Source organism: Palaemon carinicauda, chromosome 8 (genome assembly GCF_036898095.1).
Source record: "Palaemon carinicauda isolate YSFRI2023 chromosome 8, ASM3689809v2, whole genome shotgun sequence".
In the NCBI taxonomy this organism is placed as follows: Eukaryota; Metazoa; Arthropoda; class Malacostraca; order Decapoda; family Palaemonidae; genus Palaemon; species Palaemon carinicauda.
The window spans coordinates 163,088,279-163,110,960 of record NC_090732.1 but is presented as its reverse complement, the minus strand read 5'-3'; the positions used below and the strand labels follow the sequence as shown (position 1 = coordinate 163,110,960).

General features: G+C 35.7%; 1 protein-coding gene across 5 annotated transcripts in view; it reads left to right on the top strand.

The window, feature by feature from the left end:
* Window positions 1–22,682, top strand: part of LOC137646085 (uncharacterized) — a 175,796-nt gene that overhangs the window by 75,332 nt on the left and 77,782 nt on the right. For 3 of the 5 annotated variants that reach the window (XM_068379263.1, XM_068379265.1, XM_068379267.1), the window contains exons 3-6: window positions 6,124–6,171; window positions 10,848–11,102; window positions 16,117–16,212; window positions 19,393–19,561. In XM_068379263.1, coding sequence (XP_068235364.1) covers window positions 6,124–6,171; window positions 10,848–11,102; window positions 16,117–16,212; window positions 19,393–19,561 — 568 coding nt within the window. The remainder of the gene's footprint in view (window positions 1–6,123; window positions 6,172–10,847; window positions 11,103–16,116; window positions 16,213–19,392; window positions 19,562–22,682) is intronic. The other 2 variants (XM_068379264.1, XM_068379268.1) reach the window with 1 other exon arrangement.

Genomic DNA, 22,682 nt, shown 5'->3' with positions numbered 1-22,682 from the left:
AACCCCGTGAGTTTGAGTTTCCCTAATAATATAATCAGATTGTCTTCAGATACATTCCATATGAAAATAAGAACCTTTCTTCTCTCTGGGTATCTGTTGGGTTGTACCCTTTTTGGTATTAATGTTAGTTAATTTTCCTGTGGATCTATCAGGCAAGCAACACCTTGCTTTCTGTTCTCTCAAAAGATGTTTTTATTTTATCCTCTTTATCTCATTGGCTTTCAATATCTTTCTCCTATTAAATGTTTTTGCATATCTCCCTAGATTCCCTAATTATTTTTTATTATTATTTTCACCAGGTATATCTATTTTGAGTGAAGTTCAGTAACTGTACATAACTTTATGTATTTCTGTTTTTTTTTCCAGTGTTGGGTTCACTATGTATAATATGTTATGTTGAAACATGGCTGATGGAAGTCTTAGGGGAAGATTAGTGAGTTTGTATAAAACAGGCCCCCATACTCACATTATTGCTGCAGAAGCAAATGGCAGAGGAAGTAAAGTATGTGAAAAATTAGTGCCGTGAGGGTGGTTACTAACTTTACTCTGAACAAATATTTGCAGCAGAACCCCTTTAGGATGGAATATTTGTGGTCGTTGAACACTCCACCACCCAAGGGTATTTTCCATGTGTCCTAGATTGCTGTAATGATTACTTCAAGTCATGATTCACCCAGCTTCAAGGAAATACTGTTGCTTTGATTGGGTAGGGATGGTATTTAAATTAATTATAAGTTTTGTGTTTCCCCCTGACCTCTTCTCCGTAAGGCCTCACTCAGAATTTCAGTACCAGCAGCTTCTTGGGCTGGGCTCACTTGAGAAACATTAGGCTTCAGAGTCACTTGGACAACTGTTTGGTGACAACATCATTTGTTTCTCTACATTCAAGTGTGCTACCATTAAGGATTTTACAGCTATTGGGTGAAGTCAGGCTTTTGTGTCACCAACGAGAGCTATTCTTATGGATATGGACATCAACATAAAGATAGTCCAAATTAACCCGATGGTAAACAGGATCAGGATGTTGACATAATTAAGGCAGGCAGAAGTTCTTGCACACGTAGAATCTTCAGTCCATGATATTAGATACTGTATCCTGTGTCTTTGAAGAAATTTTATTCCCTTTAGTCTTTTCATGGATTTTGTGTCCTCAGCTGTTAGGATCTTGGTTAGAAGTCGTTCTGCAGGACAATTACCCATTCATAACCCCACACAGTGTCTTTCAGGGATTCCAATGGTGGTAGGTTCTCAGGAACCTTTTTTCAGGACTTACGCTAATCCTTCAATCTGGAGTAGCTGATATTCACATATGGATTAAAGTTTTGGAGCATACCTCCCAGAATACCAGAATAAAGGAACTTTATATTGATGTGACACACAAAACTGAATTGGTATTAAACAAAGGTTTGTACTTCTCAGAGGAAGAAATCATGGATAGATGTCCTCCTCTTGTACCAAGACAAGAGTCAGAGTTAAAATCAATTTTTTAGATCATTAAAAATGGTTCAATGTCAGAATCAGGGTGGTACAAAATCAGTGGCAGGTGATGTCAAGAGAGTTTTCAAGTTACCTACCGGGACGTCTTTTTTTTGTACCAGTGATTATGACTGTTTTAACTCTGACAAGCTTGGATGGATATAGGACTCGTCATCGTATAGGATAATGTTATGATTAATATTTCTTAGAGATCTCGGTAAGGTGAATTCTTTCCCCAGTTCAGGTTTTGGAAAACCTTCAGCCTGAACAGTTGGTTCTGGCCGTGATCCAAGAGGGATGTAAAATATTTTGTCTTTTGATCCTTTTTTGTCAAAAGAACCACAACATTTTCACAGTTTTCTAAACAATTCAGTGAGAACAATTTTTTTGTATTAGAGATTGGAAAACTCTTAGAGATTATGGTAGAGGAAGGCTTAGATCCCTCTATCTAAAGGGTGTTTACTACGGGTCCTCATGTATTCATAACACTGATGGCTCCTGTCTCTGGTGGACAGTATATTTGGCAATCAGGGTTTTAATATTCTTGGAAAATGGCTGTTTTTTTTACCATGTTTTTTGGAAGCGATTCAGGTCAACGAGTAAGTGGTCACTTTGAGGAAGTTTCTTCCAGGTCCAATTCAAATGATTCTTTAGAAATTAAAAGGGAAATCTTTTTCTAGCTTTCCAGGGGGAAAAGCATTCAGTATGTTCTGCATTAGTTGGAGAGGTTTTAGAGAATGAAATCAGTTGTTTTTTATGGGAAGAGGTTTCTAAAGACTCTAGCTTCTTTAGAGAAGCTCTTTTCTATGAGTCACCTGTAGATTAGGGATTTCCAGTTTCATCTCAGTCGTCATTGTTAAAGGACTCTCGACCTGGGCTTGATTTATATTCAAGTGCATTAGATACATTATTGTTACAAAACCAGCTTCAGCTGGCTGAATGGCCAGACATTGCTCGTTTGTCTCAGTGAATTTTTTTGTGAGTAAGAGTTCAGGATATCTCTATTTTCATGAATGCTTCCCAGGAAGGGTGGGGACCAACTATGGCTCTTCTTCGGTCAGAGAAATGGTTGAAGAAGGGGTCACCCATATTCTAAACCCTTTAGGCTCAGAAACCTCTGATATTGGCTAAGTTTGTTGCAGTATTTTGACAGACACATAACAGTGCTGGCATAGATTCAGAACCAGTAGGGAACAAGGTTGGAATTCCTGTTCCTGATACCAGAAGTACTTTTATCTTGGACATATTTAAGGGAAATATAATTTTATTTTAGTTTATTCTAGGAAAAGAAGAATTATAGATACTGTAGTCACAATTGAATGGTTTCTGTGGCCCCCAAGGCTAGCAGATTGACAGTATTTAATATGGAAATTTGGAATGTGTTGGTAGGCAAAGTGGGACCATGTTCGTGACTTTGCTCAAAAAGAAATAGAGGCTTTGCCCACCAGTTTCAGGTCACTTAACTTGGTAAGTGAAGACCCTGTTACAGTACTGGTCAAATCTAGTTCTTCCTTCTTTCTCCAACATTACCTCCATCAACAAAGTTGGAAGGAGGTTATGTTTTCACCCGTTTGTGTTTTTAGTTCGTGTGTGTGTATGTGTGTGCTACAATTTTAATCGTAGCGTAATGAAACAGGGATTAACTACTTTGTAAAAAGCTGGAAATGATTAAATTTTGGAAGGTCAAAGGGTCCCGGTCAAGTAATATGTCCAATGCACATAATCAGCCATAAATTTGGACATCGTTGTCACAAAGACTTCAAACTTGGTTCATATTTTAGTGTTTGAAAATTTGTGCCAGTTGATACGTTAGGGTCAAGGTGGAGCAAAAGGTTAAGAAATAAGCTTCTTCGGTGGAGGTCTGTAATCTACTGAGTGCCCCTCTATTTTGAGCTGTTTTAAGCTAGTTCAGGGTTTCTGAGAACAGTAATATGACTTGTGGCCTTTTTTCTTTTTTTTCTTTTTTTCAGTTCTGTGGCCTTTGTTATTGGAGTGTCTCAAGGAGGTTGCCTAAATAATTCAATCTTTTTAGACACTTGGTTTTGAGGTTAGTTCACCCAAACACCTACTTGGTTCATTTAACTGTTTGGGTTCTATCCACTGTATTCTTAGAGCCCCATTGTTTTTTGAGTCCTCTGGATTATCTCTCTTAGGTCCTTTGATATCAATAATTCGTATTAAAGACTTTGGAATGTATCATTTGAATGGTGCAAATCAAGGAATGTTTCAGTAGCAAGTATTAGTTTGGATAGTTTGTTGAATTCTTTATTCCCTTAATGAGACAAAATTTTCTGTTCAGGCTATAAAGGAATCGAGGTCCATACTTAATACTGTACTCAGGTACTGTACCTAGGCCTATACTTATCCTTTTCAGGTATTATTGAGATTGTATTTTACTGTTGAACAGAATAAATTATTGGAATTAGATATGTTAAATTTGAAAAGGTTCTCTATTTGGGAGAGTTTTCTTTTAATGATCTATCAGCTAAGGCAATTTCCATTACAATATCAGAAATTTTCCTTTTTAACATTAGCTTCAGCTGAACTCATTAATGGACAGCGGGGATTTTAGAGATGGGAAAATGATTTTACATCTGTCAGCTAATTATTATTTTAAGACCAAATGTTAGCCTCCATTTTCTCTTATTTTTTTTTTTTTTTTTTTTTTGGAGAGGAAAGAGTAATGCATCAGAGAACATGTGAGCGCTTTCAATTTCTTAGACAAGACTGAAATATCTTGAGTAAAAGTTCCAAATTTCTTTGGGAATTTAGTATTTCAGGATGGCCTTTCTCCTAGATTCCGTGTTGTTTCTCATTAAGGGTTTAGTGGTAGAGAGACACAGGGAATTAGATTCAAGTCAGATTAAGGACTTGAAGGTTCAAATTTGTAACGTAATAGTTCAGCCACCTCTTTATTTGTGTAAAAATCTTTCTTTGGAAAGAATTTTTGCCAGCTGCTCTGGCATACCAAGTCACTTTTCCCCAGGCTTTATCTAAAGAAACCTTTTTCTTAGAAATTTACTAGACCTTGGGTGTTGTGGTAACTGTGGGGGATTATAGTGTAAATGAGAATTTACAGTTAATTGATTTACTAAAAATTATTTTTATTCATCCTATAAATTTTCTCAGTGAGAAAGGTTAAGGTATTAATTGATATACCCTAATACTGTATGTTTATAGTTATAAAAGTTTGAGAGTGGGAATATGTTTGGAACCCAATCTGAAAACTCAAGCGACTACGAGTTTACTTTGGTTTATAATTCATTACTGTTGAACTGGACAAGTCTCAGGTACTGGCTACAGTTACTTTCCTATATCTTTCCTCCACTGACCCTCCTCCATCAGTGTGTGGGAGTAAACAGTATGAACATCAGAGGAGTTTTAAAAAAATAAATGGAATTTTGATAAGATTGATTATTTCTATACTCACCTGATGTTCGTAACATGACTCCCCTCTTCCCCACTGACTAGTGATATCAAGAGACTAATGATCTGGGTTCAGCTTTGTGACAGAAAAGAAAAACGAACTATGATATACCCATACCTAGATAGTAGTCATTAACCTCCACATTAACTCAATAATTACCTGGTAACTAGAGGTGGGGGGGGGGTTGGCATTTTGAAAAGAAATAAAGTGGGATATTTTTACTTTTAGTGTAGATAGTGTAGCAGCAGTAGGGGACTCAGCAGTATGAAGCTTCATCTGTGGTGGAAATGTGGGAGGTTGGGCTGTGGCACCCTAGCAGTACCAGCTGAACTCGGCTGAGTCCCTGGTTAGGCTGGAGGAACGTAGAGAGTAGAGGTCCCCTTTTTTGTTTTGTTTCTTGTTGATGTCGGCTACCCCCCAAAATTGGGGGAAGTGCCTTTGGTATATGTATGTATGTATCAATCTTTAAACATTTTCTGGAGAGAAGCACTATGAACATCAATCAAGTGAGTAAAGTATAAGAATGATAGATTTTATTATAAAAATTCTGTTGAAGTCACATATCTATATTCCAATTCCATATAGGGAAATGTGTTATTACATCCACCAACGAAGTTGGAAGGAGATTTTGTTTTATCCCCTGTTTGTGTGTGTGTGTGTGTTTGTTTGTGAACAGTTTCCTGGCCACAATTTTATTTGTAGAGTAATGAAATTTGCAGGCTTAACTTTTCTATAAAAAGCTGGAAATTATTAAATTTTGGAAGGTCAAGGTTAAAGGTCAAGGTCACCGTCAAGTAAAACGTCCAATTCACGTAATCAGCCATAAGTTTGGACATCGTTGTCACACAGACTTTAAACATGGTTCATATTTGAGTGTATGAGAATCCACGCCAATTGATATATGTTAAGGTCAAATTTGAGCAAAAGGTCGAGAAATAAGCTGTCGCGGCGGAGGTCTGCGCTCTACTGAGTGCCCCTCTAGTACTGTAAGCGTATTTGCCAGTATGGATTATGGTGGCCAGGGATTATTATTTTGTTTTACTTTTCTGTTCATGTGCATTTGAGTATCATTGTCACTCCTTCCAGGTTAATGTGGTGCTCAGCAAGTAAATCCTACAGTAGATAACATAATTCAAATTATTTTCAGACTGAAATTAATTATTTTAATATTGTCTTGAAATGGGATTAATGTAATTTCCGTTTGCCTTTCAACTTAACAGTTATTCGCCATATCAATATGACAGCCACTATTTTCAGCAGAAAGAAAGGTAATTACATATAATACTGTATAGTATGACTTTTATTCCTTTACCATGATCATTGATTTCTTCCTTTTCTGAATGAATAACACATGAATCCCAGATAAATAATGAAATAATTAATTTTAGTTTAAAAATTGTTTCTATTTGTGGTAGCTGGATTATGACTTATGCCACTTAGCCTTCTGGAACCCTCGTTATCTATAGATTTAGCCATTTGAAATCTTAGAGAAACAGACAGTACAGGATGAGGCAAATACTATTTTGTTGGTTTTTATCAACTTGAATGCCAAAGGAGATTATTTTATGGGTATCCTATTCTCAAGCAATTTATTCTCTCCTTGATACACTGAGTGAATATAACACTTCTTGAGGACTTTTAGTATTAAACACTTCTGTATTTGGCTCTAATTTAAACCTCGGTATCTTTTTCTGCAGCACTTAAGCAATATATTGTCCAATCGTGGTAAGAAATTGAATATTGTTTTATAGATTTTCTTGTGTCTTCAGAGATAATAGTATTAATGACAGTCTTCCAATCTTCTGCTCTGCTATAATTAGAATAGTGTTTTGCCAGAATGACTGCAACCACTAAAGATATGTAATCTTTGTGAAAAGATTGTTTAAAGCAGTGATTTTATATATTAAATTGGAGGGTGGTAATATACATCTGCTTTTTAAACCAGTATGGATAATGCAATGTTCCATTGGCCTATGCCTGGTGTGAATTTCTCACCATCATGCATTAGCTCATTCAATAAAGAACCTTCACAAGCCTTAATGGATATTGTGGCTGTGACTTGGATTTATAGCAAATATAAGGGGTGAATACTAAACCCTCTGAAAGCTGCTGTGGCACTTTCAGAAATTGATTATTATGCATCCTGGTTTAAAGACCAGTGACTTTAACTATCATGGTTTAAAGGTTTAAAGGCCGCTCATGAATGGCAGAGGCAAGGGACAGTGTCATTGCCTTATCAAGCAGAACAACGCCCTAGAGACTGACCGTGTATACATATGATCAGCGCCCAAGCCCCCCTCTCCATCCAAGCTAGGACCAAGGAGGGCCAGGCAATGGCTGCTGATGACTTAGCAGATAGACCTATAGGTTCCGCCAAACCCCCCCCCCCCCCATCCTTAGCTGACAAGGATGGTAAGGTTGCAGCGACCAAAGAAACTAACGTGTTTGAGCAGGACTCGAACCTTATTCTGGCAATCACTAGTCAGGGACACTACCACATCAGCCACCACAACCCTAATATTTAGAGAAAAAAGTGCCAAATTGTCAGGGTTTTGAAAGATGGGGTCAGGGTAAAAGTTACTTTAAGGAAAACTATTATTACCCTAATTACATCAGAATAGAACAAAGTAAAATGTTAACCTTTAATCTGACTTTTGACCATAAAGGAATTAGGCCAAGGTCAATAAGATTTAAATAGTAATCACCAACCACCAAGATTGCCCTTACTTTTGATCTTGTTCCTCAATCTATGATTTGATATGTAATTAGCCCTATATATTATTAGGCCTATCTCTTTACAAGATAGAGCCTCGATGGCTAAGTCGGTTAGGGCAGCAAGCTCGGACTTTGTAGAAGTCTGTGGCGTGGTTTCAAATCTGTAGCCGACCAGTCAGAGAGGCGGACACTTTGATATCCGTGTAGACACTTCAGGATTGTGTATATAATTGGCGGATAGGTTTGCTCAAAGCAAATGGGTGTTACAGACTACTATATGCAAAAACAAAGCCACTCCAACACCTATAAACATAACAGACATGTCTCGAACTGTTGCCTGCGCCAGGACTCCTCGTTGCTGGGAGCAAGGACGCTGGGGACTGGTACAACACATGAACATACGCTACAGGGGTCTAAGCAATGTCAGGCAGGGCAGCCGTTTGGAACTATGATCTATCCAAAAGCTAAAAGCAAAGTCCTTCAAAAAGAAGGCAAATGGGCTTACCCTATACAAAATAGGGAAAAAAAATTATTAGAAGAAGAATTTACAAGATATGTAGTCCCATAACAAAAGTATAACTGATAAAAGTTAATAATAACTATACTGCATAAGTAAAATGTGAGGAGCTTAGTCATTGTTCTACCAAAGATACCCCATGCTTATATTTTTATTTCTTCAGTGTGGTCTTTTTTGTGAGGGTCTTTATTATTAGTGATTACAGGGAGTAAGGAACTTCTGATCAAGTTTTTTTTTGTATTCCATGCCGTTGGTGGGGAATAATGGCTGGGGCCCTCTTTAAATTGTGGTCTTATCCTTATTGCCTATGATGCTACTGGATAACCATGCAAATGTGACCTGCCAACATTGGTATAATTGTTTCTTTCAATAAATATTTTACATTTATATCTCTAGGGGACAGTATTGGAATTTCATTCAACATTATCTTTAGTAGAAAATTTCTTGTAAGGAAAGACAAGTATCCTTTTTTTTTATTTTATATGCAAATTACTTTTGACATTATGTTTGGGATCTTTTGTCATATGGTAAATGAGTCTTCAGCCACTGATTATGTTCATTCTAATGTCAGTGGACCCTCTTGGGCAGGTTCTTTCATATTTACAAATAACTGGATCTGAATAATTTTTCCCAAAGCAGCTACGAAATATTTATGACAAATATTTGATGGCTCAAAATTTGCTCTTCTTAATGTTTTTATTAAATACTGTGCTATGTTTATGAAGTTATTCTTTTATAACCAAAGCATGTTACTTTGCTGTGTTATTTCTGCTTTAATATTTTCACCATATTTAAGTTGCTTGCATGCTAGCTTTGTAAATATCACTTGATCCTTAACTGTAATCTTTGTATATATATTAATTATCCAGAAATCACAAGAAAGAAATATGTGATTGAAATTGCATTACTTGATAAGAATGATACTTTTTCATAGTGCCATATTATCTGCTATGGAGAGTAAGCATAGTTCTTAGGGCTATTAGATATTGGGACCCTAAAAAATTTAAGACAAGAACTTGCCCATCCCCTTTTCTACATGATATGAGATGGATACTACATTTAAAAAAAAACAAAATATTTACTATTTAATTATGTCGATGTTAATTGACTATTTTCTATTTCACAATAATCTGATTAGACAAATTGTGGTCACAGATGTAAGCTGTAAAATAGAAATATAAACATTTTTTAAAGATGACACAAAATATTTGAAATCTGTCTGGTATATCATTTATTTCTGAATGTGATCAGTCAGAAATGTTTAGAACATTCAATATCCCATTGCAACTGCTTTAGAAAAATGTCACAGATTTCAAGTGAAGATATTTATTCAGTGAAATAAAAAGGAAATAAAACATTACTGTACATGAGCAACTGACATAACCAATTTTCATGATTATTTTATTTTACTTACTTTATGACAAGCCTTATAAAATCTTTTGTTATTATAGACTACAGTAAGCTAGGAAAAGGGTCTTATGGGTATTAAAGACTTATGAAATTCCTAATACTCTGCTTGCTGGCTCAAAATGTTTTTATACAATGAGTAGAAGTCTATAGACTATTATGTTTTGGGTTGTGCACCGGAGTTCATAAATAGTGAGTCTATACGGTAGATATAATTACTGTATTTTATATTAGTAAGCAAGAGCATATTTGGTCAGTCTATGGAGTAAGACTTAATTTTAATCCCCATGTAGGAAGAACAATTATAATTAATATACTCATTGTACTTTCCAAAAATAAGTGAAAAATAAAAACATTATGCAAATATTAAGGAAAGTAAGAAAGTTAGTACATGTGCTCAACACATTTTCAAAAGAAAAGTAGATTAATAATACGCCAACAAAACGATAACCGATTTATCAATACCAAAGCTATGAAAATCAACTAAAGAATAAATTGGGGAGTAAGGTGAAGAACAAACTGCTAATCCTTACCAATACTCAAAAGTTATAAAGTGAATGAATGGGTGCTAACTCAGGAATATGAAGTAATTACCCTATTGTTAGCTACTAGTTAGCATAACCCGAAACATAAATCTAAAATGCAGCACTGAAATAAAAAAAATACTAAGAATACCTTTATCATGCAGAGCTGTTTCATAAAGCTTCAATAAGGAATAGTATAATTGGAAGCATGAGTGTCCAAAAGAGAGGATTATGTCAGCAGTTTAGGGACACAAACATGGAATGAGACTCTCAACTCTCTGGGACTTTGGGAGCCATGCAGATGTGCACAGCTACCGGCCAACTGAAATGTTTTTCCTATAGGACTAAGGTGTCTGATATTTTGCTGACCGCAAAATATCTTTCAGTAACTATAGATACTGTTCTGGAATGAGTTTTTTGTGAATTATGTTAAATAACTTTTGTAGCACACATGATTTATTAACATTTACTGTATAAGTAAAAATAATTTTGAACTTGCATTTTAATGACTTGTATAATCAATCTATAAGAAGTTGTTAATTTATAGGATATTGCTATGCTCGTTGTGACTACTTTAAATAGTAAAGTATTTCTATTTTTTTACAATTGGCACATTCAGAACGTATTAGAATAGCATTGAATTTTACATGGAAATTTCTTGTTTTATTTGTTTTAAAGAAACAACTGAAAGGTATATTTTATTATTATAGCATATGTTTGTCTGTAGACCATAATTGAATTATTTAATTTTGTTATTTTTTTCCTTGTTATGTAATTACAGATAGTACCCATACCAATGCCATAATTGGTGGATGGCAAGACCATATTGAAGACCCAGGAACTGCCGTTGAAGATTTACTGGATGACCCAGACAGTGTTGGGATCTTGTGGAATGATGATCCCGACTCCGGCCACCCATTCACCCGTGCGGCTTTACAAGGCGATGTTACCGCACTCAAGGATCATGTCGCTCGTCAGACTTTTGATCCAAACTCAAAAAGAGCTCAGCATGCTCTCCTGGTTGCTTGTCGTGCTGGTGAGTCTTCTTGATTTTTTTATTGTATAAAGTAAAAAAAGTTAATGCCATATTTACTTTACATTATGTAAAGTACTAAAATTAGAGGAAAGTGGAAATTATGGGGAGGAAGTTGAACCTTAAACTCAAGTTGTGATTGTTAGTGGTTTAGGGCATTTGATCTTCCCTATGTAGTACTTTTTTAATTCCATGCAAATTTTTTAAAATTCTCGGTGTAATTTTTTTATTTCAAATTCACTTTTGAGAAAAATACCTGCTTTGTCCTTTTCAATTCTTAAAAATATTGGTATACTGTACAGAGAAAGTAAAGTATTCTGGGACCAGTGTTTTGAAGAAAATTTTCAATTCTTTTTGTCCGGCAATTATGTTTTGATATTGTTCCCCTGTGTGGTTTAAAAAGATGACTCTATCTTGAAATTCTTGGAAAAAACTTAGGAGGTATTAAATTTCTAGAGAGAAGTTAGAAGAATATAAAGAAAGTCCTAAGAAGTGAACTATTAGTGTTATCTGGGGACACAAATGTCCATTTACGTGAGAGTTATGATGGCTTTGAAGGAATAAATGGCAGAAGAGATTATGGAACAAGAAACCAGGAAGGCGAAAGATTGTTAGAATTAACAGAAACTTTGAATCTGGTTATCTTGATTACACAGTTTGAGGAAAGGAAAAGTTATTTGGTGATATATAAAAGAGAACAAAATAAGACTCAAATTGACTATGTTTTGGTTAGGAAAGAAGAAAAGAAAATTATAATGGATTGTAATGTTATTTCAAATAAATCTGTTGAAGATCAACATAAACTGGTAGAGGAAGATTGTAGGTTGAAAGCAATAAGGAAAAGAAAAATCCCAGGCAGAAATAAGAGGATGAAAACTTGAAAGCTAAAGTGGGCGAATGCAGGGTGTTCAAAAGTAAAGTGGAAATAGCCAGAGAAGAGAGATATGTACATAGGACGTCAAAATTGCTAGAAGAGATTTGGGATTCTTGAAAGAGATTGTGGTGCAGCAGCGGCAACAGAGGTGTGTTGGAGAACAAGTGGTAAACAACAACAAGAAAAAAGGAAAAAGAAGCATGTGTTTGAATCAAGAGGTTCGAACAACTGTGAAGATAAAGACTATAGCTAGAAGAACGTGGGAAAAAGATAACAACCACTAAACTAGAAAATAGTGTAGACTGATAAAGACGGAAAACAAGAGAAAGGTAGCAATTGCAAAGTGAGACGTTAGAGAGTGGCATGAGATGATGAGAGCACCAGAGGGAGAAAAGATAATCTACTGAAGTTCAGATGCAAAAAGAAAAATAAGGCAGGATATAAGAGAGGTAAGAACTATTAAAGATGACAATGGAAAAATCTTAATTGAGGAAGAGGAAGCTGAGAGAAGATGGGAAGACTATTTTCCACAACATCTAAACACTAAGAATGAGTGTGGGTGATTACATTATACTGTATATACAAAAAGGAGACATGTTAAATTGTAGGAACTACATAGGAGTAAAGCTTTTGGATCCCTACATTGAAGATACTAGAAAAAATAGAAGGAAGGAAGGTTGAGAGAGATGATAGATATACACGAGCAGCTATATTTTTAGTCAGATAATTCCAAGAAAAATATCTTGAAAGGAACAGAAAAGTTTACATGCATTTTGTGGATCGTGAAAAGGTGTAATACAGGGTACAAAGAAGGATAGTCTATTGGTGTCTGAAAAGAGAGGAATACCGGAGAAGATGGTAGCATTAGTGAGGATGATGTATTAGGGGGCAAGAACCCCCATACGGACAAAATATGGGGAAACGGGCATTCCATGTGAGGGTTGTCCTGCATCAGGGATCAGCTCTTGAGTCCATTCATGTTCCTCGTCATTCTAGACACTTTGTCATTAGAATTAAGGAACTGAAATATTTTTGGAAATGATGTTGACTGAGGATTTAGTCATTATAGCTGACAACTTCTACAAGAAAAGTTTTAGCATGGAAAGGAGGCAAATATAAACATTGAAAAGACAGACCTAATGATTAGTAGTAGAGAAGGACAAGACGTAAACATGTAAGTGGAAGATGGTACAGTGCTAAAACAGAACAATGAGGTTAACTACATGGGATCAATAATAACAGAGGAGGGAGGTACTGAGAAAGAAGTGAGGCAGAGAGTAAAAGCAGCATGGTGAAAATGGAGAGAAATTACTTTAGATAAGAAAAGGCTATTGAGATTCAATATGAAGATCTATAAAAGAGTTATCAGCCCCATACTTATATGTGGGGAAGAAACTTGGTTACTTACAAAGAAAGAGGAGGAACTCTTGGAAAGAAGTGAGATGAAGATGGTGAGATGGATGGCTGGCTGGAGTATCACTGTTGGAAAGGAGGGAGAGTCAAAATACAGTATAAGGAGAATGTGTGTTATAAGTAATGTAAAGTATGCGGCCAGGGAAGCTCGTCTTAGATACTAAGAAGGGAGGAGCTGGAAACAATTAAGAGAGCTAAGAACATAACAGTGATGGAGGTGCTGGAATGTGGGGCATCAGCGTATCATATGGAAGGATTTGGTGACGAGGGATATGGGTGAAGTGAAATTGGGGGAAGAAGATGCAAGGAATAGAAATACAGTAGATAAAGAAAGTTGATTCAAGCGGCCAAACGAGCTAACAGTTGGACTAATAAGGTAGAAAGATCAACATACTGTATTAATCTGTTACCAGTCTTTCAATTAACTCCCTGGGATAAGATTTTACATAATTTTGACCTTTCTTTGCATGAAAATCTAGGGTTCGGTTTTGTACTTTTTGGTAAGGTTATTTTCGTGCGGGTGGTTTTTCGTTGCTGTTTTAGGGCTGGCACATTAAGTGATGAAAAGTTTTGGTACCAAGGCCTTTTTTTTTTTGTATCTTTGATACTGTTTTTTTGGTAGATACTGCCTTTATTTAATCTCAAAATGGTATATTATATAGGCCTTATGTTAAGTTATAGAACTGATACATAAATTCCTAAAATTATATGGAATCAAACTGCTATGCATTAAGCTCTTTGCTTAGGGTACCTATAATGTTACTGTTTTTTCCAATAAGCCAAGTACCATGGTTTTAAAATTTGTCAATGTTCCTTTCCTTCAATAAACACATACCCTAAGTAAAGGAATGGAACATAATAGCGGTAAATGGTGAGCGACACACCAGTCTCTTTATCTCTTCATTTTCTGTCGTATCAGTTATGTTCGACGCTCTTCAGATTATTTGCTTATTACTGCACGATAAGATGTTTTCCCTTGGTTTTCATAGATATTACATTTTAGTGTGTGAATAAGAATTGTTGCTGGGAAATCATAATCATTCCATTTGTGTATCATGTCAGCGGCAATACAGTGCTTTGAATAACTGTTGTGAAGAGTAAGTTTTCCTCAAAGTACCTCTCATAGAAAAGTATGTTTCAATGATTGGCGATCATGTCAACAATTAAAAGCTCAAAGGAAACTTATTGTTAGTTCAGAGGAAAAGCCAGGGAAGACTAGACTCGTTGATTATAGGGAGGATGACGATGATAATGACAAGCCTCCACCTTTAGACTATTTATATAACCAGCCAGCTTTCGATAGTAATTGCTAGGTTCTTTTATTAAAATTCATAAGCCCAATGAATCCTCTCTTGGAAAACCTTTTGCTAATAGGTTTCATGGTTAAAAGACCTTTTCTTTTAGCTTTGGCTTCAGATAAATATGTAAGTAACTGCTAGCACTATCCATGAAGGTAGGCTTTGAGAGCACAAGAGTATCTTGTCTCTTTTATCTTCCTACAGAGCAAGAATTATTTTAATACAAAGAATCTGATGCAATTTACCACTTCCCATCTTTGGTAATAGATGTAAGCATTTCATCTGAAAAGAAATTCCTTTGTCCATTCAGTCATTTTGTAATTTTTGGACAAAATGTAGACATTAATTTGTTATGTGGAATTAGAATTCCAAATCATCCTCTGTCCAAAAATTCATGTCATTTCTCGTTAGAAGTTTCATCACTGAAACTCGAGATGAATTTGATCAAAATCTTACAAATGTCTTGAAGGTTAAGGTTCAAGATATTAGGAGTACATATTTGCTGAAATCTATTTTTGGAAAGTGTTTGAGGCAGCTCAATGGCGTATCATGTTGAGGTTCGCTGAACGTTATTGTGATCAATTTTGGTTTCTCACCGAGATTTCGGGGCTCTAGTTCCTATAGTGGCTGCTGGCAGTGCGGTCTTTTAACTTTTTTGTTTTTAATTTTCTTATTTTCTTTAGAAAAACAATCTGGAGTCCAGTATTTCAAGGATGGTTTGTTACTAGTAATCAGAACCAGTTGAGTTTAGAATTTCAATTTTTTTATACTGTTTTTTTATCCTATTTTCCTTCTCTGGTGTCCCACCTCCACCAGAGTGTGGGAGTTGGCAATATTAACGTCAGAGATATTCATAGAAATAAACACTTAATTTTAATAATCAAATTTGTGATTTTTTTTATTGGAGGCTCATATAAATGCACCTCCTTCCCACTGACTTGTGATATCAAAAGGACAGGAAATAGTTCGACTTCAAAGCAGAAATAATAAAGTCCCTGGCGCTTCACTTCTTGCCATTTACCGCTGGTATGACTCATTACCTTACTAGAGGCATGTATCTATTGAAGTGAAAGAAAATAGAACTTTTTTCAATAATTTTATGGGTAAATATTAATAAACAGCTTCTGAAGAAGCAGCAGTATGAATAGCTGGTGAGTATAGAAATAATACATTTAGTTATTAAAATTCCATTTTTTTTAATGATAAATAGTGATATGAATAAGCTTCAAAGAGGAAACACTGTGACCTAGAGGTTTGAAAATTAGAAATATTGTTATTAAAATTCTGTTTTCCCCTAGTGAATTTCCCCATTTATGAATGGTCCAATTCATAAATATTTGGCTTATGTGAAAATGCTTTGTAATGTAGATGATTTACTTTGCACAAAAATTTGCAATTTTTAAGTTGTCTATACCTTTTTTTCTAATTTTAGGTCACGTCGAGTTGGTTCAGGTGCTGCTGGAGGCAGGAGTTGATGTTCATTGCCGAGACTCCAAGTCAGGCTGGCAACCCATTCATATTGCCACATGTGAGTTTTATCGTTTTTCTCTAAGCATTTTCATGTTTTGTTATCTAAAATTTTGTTGTAATTTTATCTGTTTAATCAAGGCTGCGAGAAAGGTAATGATGAGGTGATTTCTCTTTTCACAGGTTTTTATATGGCATCTGTTAATGATAGTTGTCTTAAAACTTGGGTATTTTACGGCACTAATAAGAAAAATACTAATCTTTCACAAAATTGTCTATTTTACAACCAAAAGGCAATATTATACCTTGAAACAGACTGAAAGCCTTTTGAAATGTCAATTAATCCATTCCAATCTACTTTCAATATTCTTTGACTTGAGAACCTGTATGCAAATTTTTATAACACCAAATATTTTTGTTTTCCCTTTCTATTTGTTCTTTGCAAATTTTAACTTTAGAAAATAATTCAGTATAAAGAAATCCCTTAAGGGTTGAGTTGAAAATTAAAATTAAACTCAGGGACCTAACTGATTAAAAAATATACAGAAAGTTTAAGCTAGAATATAGTGTGTAGTGATAGGGTTTTTGGGAATAAATTTATTGGATTACAAAACATATATCTTATAGCAACAAATGACTAAGGGGATGCTGTCACCAGTATATTGTAATTTCACCCTCGAGGATTGTCTCCTATGGCTGATGTCATCTTGTAGGGAGGAATCCTTCTCTTTTTAAGATTGTGGGTGTACATGGAAATAATCCACATAGTTTTCTTGACTGCGGTCAGAACAAATTTACTTCTGGACATGGATGAACTGAAATATTTTCTGAATACAGCTCCATTGTAATTTGCTGGCCACCAGGGTGCATTGGATAATGTGGATGTGGCCAATGCCTGAAAACTAACAAGATTTGTATTTGTTCTGCTAGAAATTGCAATGTTGGAGTAGCATGAATAATCAGAAAGGCAGTGTGCCTGAGATGTTCAGGACTTTTGTTCCTTTCTCCTCAAAGACATTAGACCATTTCTTGAAGCGTCTATCAAAACATGGGGAAACTTACATACCCATTGTTTAGTGAATTCTATGATATTAAAGTAGGAGCTGTTTCTGATTTGGCAGAGGTTACCAAAGGAAATCAGGTTTGCTTCCCTGTGCTGTTTGTGCTTAGATTTGGAACAATGGAGCAATCAAATTCTGTGCTCAGGGACATGAGCAATTCTCTTTCTCCTGTAATGAACCAAAGGTGTTGATGTTAGAACAAGAATAGCCTAAAAGTAAAATTCAGAGGTACAGGCATTCAACTTGGGTGATATGGCACATGCATCAATTTGGCAATGAATAGAAGTGTCAAAACTTGCTACAAGCACAGGTGCTTGTTTACTCTTATTCGAGCATGAAGAAAGAGTAATTCCCAAAAGTGTTAAGCAAAGACGTTTGCATGAGAAGTCTGCCCAGCTCGTTTGCAAAGTAGAAGTGAAGGAAGTATTGATAGATAAAGTTTGTGGGAAATAAAGAAAATTACAATAATAAGGTAGATAACTTTGTTCAACATTAGCAAGCACTTAATTTAAGGTAAAAATTATCCATAATGTTTCCTAGTTTTACTATAGATGTATTGTACAGTTTATCGGGACAAAAGGGAAGTTGGTACCAGAATTTCAACATAACCAATCTGGCATGTCACTGTTAACAAGGCAGGACATAATAATATAAATGGCCATGAGTGTCTGGGGAAAAAAAAGTGGGTTCCATTCCTCAAGGTAATTTGAAGTAAGGCTGGCAGTGAAACACAAGCAGTTCTGCTGGCTAACTATGCATCTTCCCCCTCTAATGTTATTGAGAGAGCATCTCCACACCATACCTTTAATCATGCTTGAGAAATCATTTGTTGTTGGGATATGTATGAGTTCTTGGAAGAGAACATATAGAAGTGGTATCCTCCAACAATTCTTGAAGTTAAAAAGCTGAAAGGTACAAAAAATGCAATCCTTCTAGCATTTACCTTACCCTATCTGCTAGACTATATAAGAATTTGACACTTGAATATTTCTGTTATAAAATTACATTCTCGGCCTGTCCAATGTTATAGATGTTATGATTTTGTTATCATCAATATCAAATGCAATAATGGCAAAATATAAATTCCATGACACTCCTGCAGATTGTTTGGCAGATAAATTTAGTTTTCTTTGTAAGGGTCTCACTCTCCAAAGTCACAACAATGTCATCAGTATAAATGGGATCAAGCAATAATTGAGAGAAAATAACGAACACATCATTTGGTGCGGCCAGAAAAATAAACTTATGGGTAATAATAATGGCTAGGGATTGACTTATTCAAGTGTTTGGTCCAATCCACTGTATTCAGCTTATACTTCAAAATCTATACATTCTTCTGCGAGTCCTAATTTACAGAATCATGACTATGAAATCTCTTTGTCATCAAATGACTTTAAACCATTGTATTCTCGTACTAATGCCATTAATCCTAAATCATCATCTAAACACTTGTATCCTAATAGAGAAATTGAAAATGTAAATACAATAGCATTGTTACTCTATTTCAAAATCATCAATACAAGTAAGAAACCCAGATCCCTGCTCAGAAGAGATTTGATACATTTTCTGCTTATGATACCTCCAAAGATATAGAAAATCTCTGCGAAGTAAAGATGGTTGATCATGTACCCTAGAATCAAAATCTGAGAGAAAAGAAATAGTATTTGAAAACACAGCTCCTCCAAAAAAAAAGCAAATGGTGAAGAATGTCTGAGTGAGCCTAAAGAGCTTTATTTTAGTATTGTTGATAGGTTTGAATGGATCATCCTAGATGATCTCTATAGCAGCGACCATTTACCTATTTCAGTAAGCATGTTAGCACTTCTATTCAAAGGTATAATACAAATAAAGCTGACTGGGAGAAGTTCTTATTACAGTATAATTTTTCCTCCCACATTTATTCAGACCAGCTCTGTAAAAGTCAAGTTTGACTCGCAGTGCTGCGTAAATTCCCATCTTTTCATCTTTAATAAGGTTAATACTGGACAGAATTTTGAGAGAGCAGTTTGATTTGGGGTCATAGAATGAGATCTTTAATTGAAAGTGGTTTTTAAATTCTAGTATATAAGTGACCATGAATAAGGTAATGGTACTAGAGATTAATGCAAGATAAATATACATTTTTAATGTTTAAACCTAATTTTTATATTTATTGTTGATTCCTCTATCCTTACTTTTAGATCGAGACCATGTAGCTGTTGTGGAGGCTCTGGCTATGCATGGTGAATGGAGAAGAGGTGTTGCTCTTGTTAGATTCCGGGGCATTACCTGCAGCCTTCTTCATCTAGCTGCAAACTTTGGATGTCTTGCTGTCCTTCGTTATCTACTATCTCACACAGTTAGACTTGGGTTCGTATCATTTTGCGTTTGTATTTTACAGTTGAAGTCAATACTGTAGTTTCTTTAACTTCTCTGGTTCAATTTCTGCTTAATTCTCATACTTGTATGTAGATATAAAATTTTTTTGTAAATCACAATACAGTACAGTAATACCTCAGAGATCGAATGCCCTAGAACTCGGACAATTTGGTGATCAAACAAAATCTTCTAACTTTTTTTTGCCCAAGATCAAAGAACCTGAAAGATCCTGTATCTACCGAGGCAAAGGCACATGAGCCAGTTTAAACATAGGTCTTACCCAGTTCAGATATACAAAACATTGTTCCATTAACTTTATTATTAAATTCATTACTGTATTTTAGTTTATTTGTGTTTTTCCATACACAATGGGAAAAGAGAACATATTTTGAGGAGGGGGAGGGAGGAGATTATGCCCTACAGTAGTTTAGTGATAAAGAAAATAACAGTAAAAAAGAATTTTTATTATAAAATTTCTTTTCTGAAGTACTGTATTGATTTGAAAGCTGAAGATAGAGACAACTTGCAGAATCTAATCGAATCCCTTTACGTCAATAGGCGTAGGAGGAGATTACCATGGATATTCACCTGATGTTCATATTACTTTTCCAGAAGCTTGGTTTATTCTACTTTTACTTGTAGAATTTAAAATTTTTAAAAATTTTCCCATTTTCAAAAAGAACATTATAGGGGTAAGTGGTAACTAAAATGCCAGACTCTTTGTCTCTTCAGTTTCAAAGTCAAAATTATCCCTATCCTCTTGATACCACAAGTCAGGGGGAGGAAAGTGGACCATTGTTAAGATTTTGTTAATTGCTATGAAACTCCCCTGATGTTCATATGGCAGACTCCCACGCTCTGCTGGAGGTGGGATGCTAGTGAAGGAAAGATAGGATAAATTTAATCAAAAGTAATATGCCATGGCTAAAATTTACTAACCTGGTCTAGATTACTTTTAACAAACCATCTCAAGATATGGTTTGAAATATGCAACTCAAGATTGTTTACTCAAACTATTCTAAATACCAGGATGTAACTTGTCTCTAAATAACCAGACAGTACTACATTGGATCTATTGGATCAAACCATTGTTCTCATCTTGGGTAGTACTATAGCCTCTGTACCGTGGTCTTCAGAAGTCTTGGGGTAGAGTTCTCTTACTTGAGGGTACACTTGAGCCCACTATTCTATCTTATTTCTATTCTTCTTGTTGTTAAGTTTTTATAGTTTATATAGATATTTATTTTAATGATGTCACTGTTCATAGAATATTTTATTTTTCAATATTAAACTTAGCCGGTGATCATATAGCTGTCAGCTCTGCTGCCCGACAGAAAAACCTAAGGACAAAATACGCCAGGGATCGCTATACAGGTGGGGGTGTACATCAACAGCGCCATCTGTCGAGCAGGTACTCAAGTACTCCATGTCAACACAGAACCAATTTTCTCTCTGTCGTGCCACTGGCAAGACCTACTAAATACGCTGTTACTAACTGGATTTGTTTTCACAACTATTTGGTGAAGTACACTATTCCAGTTTTGAGCTTTCGCTATGCAGGGGTTTTATCTTCATCTCAAAACTTGAACTCGTTTTGGATAGATTTAATTATGGTGACAAAGAGAGTATGGACTCTCTTCCACTTTTAAATGGCCGACCCTTCCCTTAGACGGAAGTGTGTTTAGGTTTTTAGTAATTTTGCTTAACACGTTATAGATCTATATATTTTATATCTCTCCGCCTTTATTAGGCCTCTTCGATTAACTTTCCATTTTTTATAAACATATAAAAATAAATTTTTATGTTTTGTTTATATGCGACCTTTCCTGATAGTAGGCGGTCCTAACTTGAAACCGAAGTTAATCAACGTTGAGCCCGTTATATCGTATTTAGCCTTTAAAGAATTTAAAAATTTTTTTCAATTTAATGTTTTATGAAAGAATTTCTTTGATAGTCTCGTACTGTTTTCAAAGATGAACTAACGTTTAGTTTTTTTAGACTACGCAGTTGTTGACGTTCAGGACGTTCAACATGCGCTCTATCGTTACGATAGAGAGAGAGTGTATCACGGTTTCACTTTGCAGTAAGAGTAAATCGATTCTGACGTTTCGTTCATTCTTTCTTAGCTTAAATGGTTTAAATTCTAAATTAAAGGAACTTTTTATTTGGAAAACCTTTCAGTTTTTTCCTTTAGCCAAATAACATGTTTTGACGATATATAATTGGGCTCTTCTCTCAGGTGCGAAATCAAGAGAGAAAGAGAGAGAGAGATAGAGACGGAGGGAGAGAGAGGAGAAAAAACGTTCCGTTCAAGCGGGTAACGTTGTTCTCGTGTTACTCTCCTCCCTAGTCGCTGTACGGGGAAGAAGGTAAAACGTTTCTAGGGTTTTATTCTTGTCCCCAGGCTATGTGCGGTGAGAGATTGTAAACGTAGTTTATTTGAACTAGTGTTTAGTCTCTTTCCCAGCCACTGAATTCTTTATCTTTATATATGTTTTCTGTTTTTGCTAGTATTAATGAGCTGCATTATACGACTGTTTTCGCAATTACTACCTTTTAATGAAGGGTAGAATTGCGTGTTTCAGGTAGAAATCAGTAAAAGTTTCGATTTCAGTGAAATAAGTGCAAAACAGAAAATCGAAGTGATAAAGTGATATGCGCAAAGTGTTACAGTGTTGCGTCCGAGGGTTCGTCTGTTCGTGCCTGTCGTTCACCTAGTCCGGGACCTCTTGCAAGCTCCCAAGCCCAGGGGAGAAGTAATGTCGAACGACTTATGGGTTCGTCAGGCCTTGATCAACGAACAGACGTTTTTCCCTCCGTGGTTTCGGGCGTATCTACCCAAGATCGCCCCACCCACACAAAGACGAGAGAGTCCATTTACTTCTCGTCTGCGGAAGAGGTTTCTCGTAAGAAACCTTGGACCAAGGTCTCGCAGCTTATTAAGTGCAAGTCGGTCCCTTCCGCGCAAGTCCAACGGCCCAGTTGTAGCCACTGGGTCAGTTCGGACTCGCTGCAGTCTTCCGATGACTGCACACCTCCTAAGAGAGGCAAAGTGGTACCGCAACAGGCAGTAACACCGTCTGTTGCCGCACCTGCTACTGTAGACCCTAAG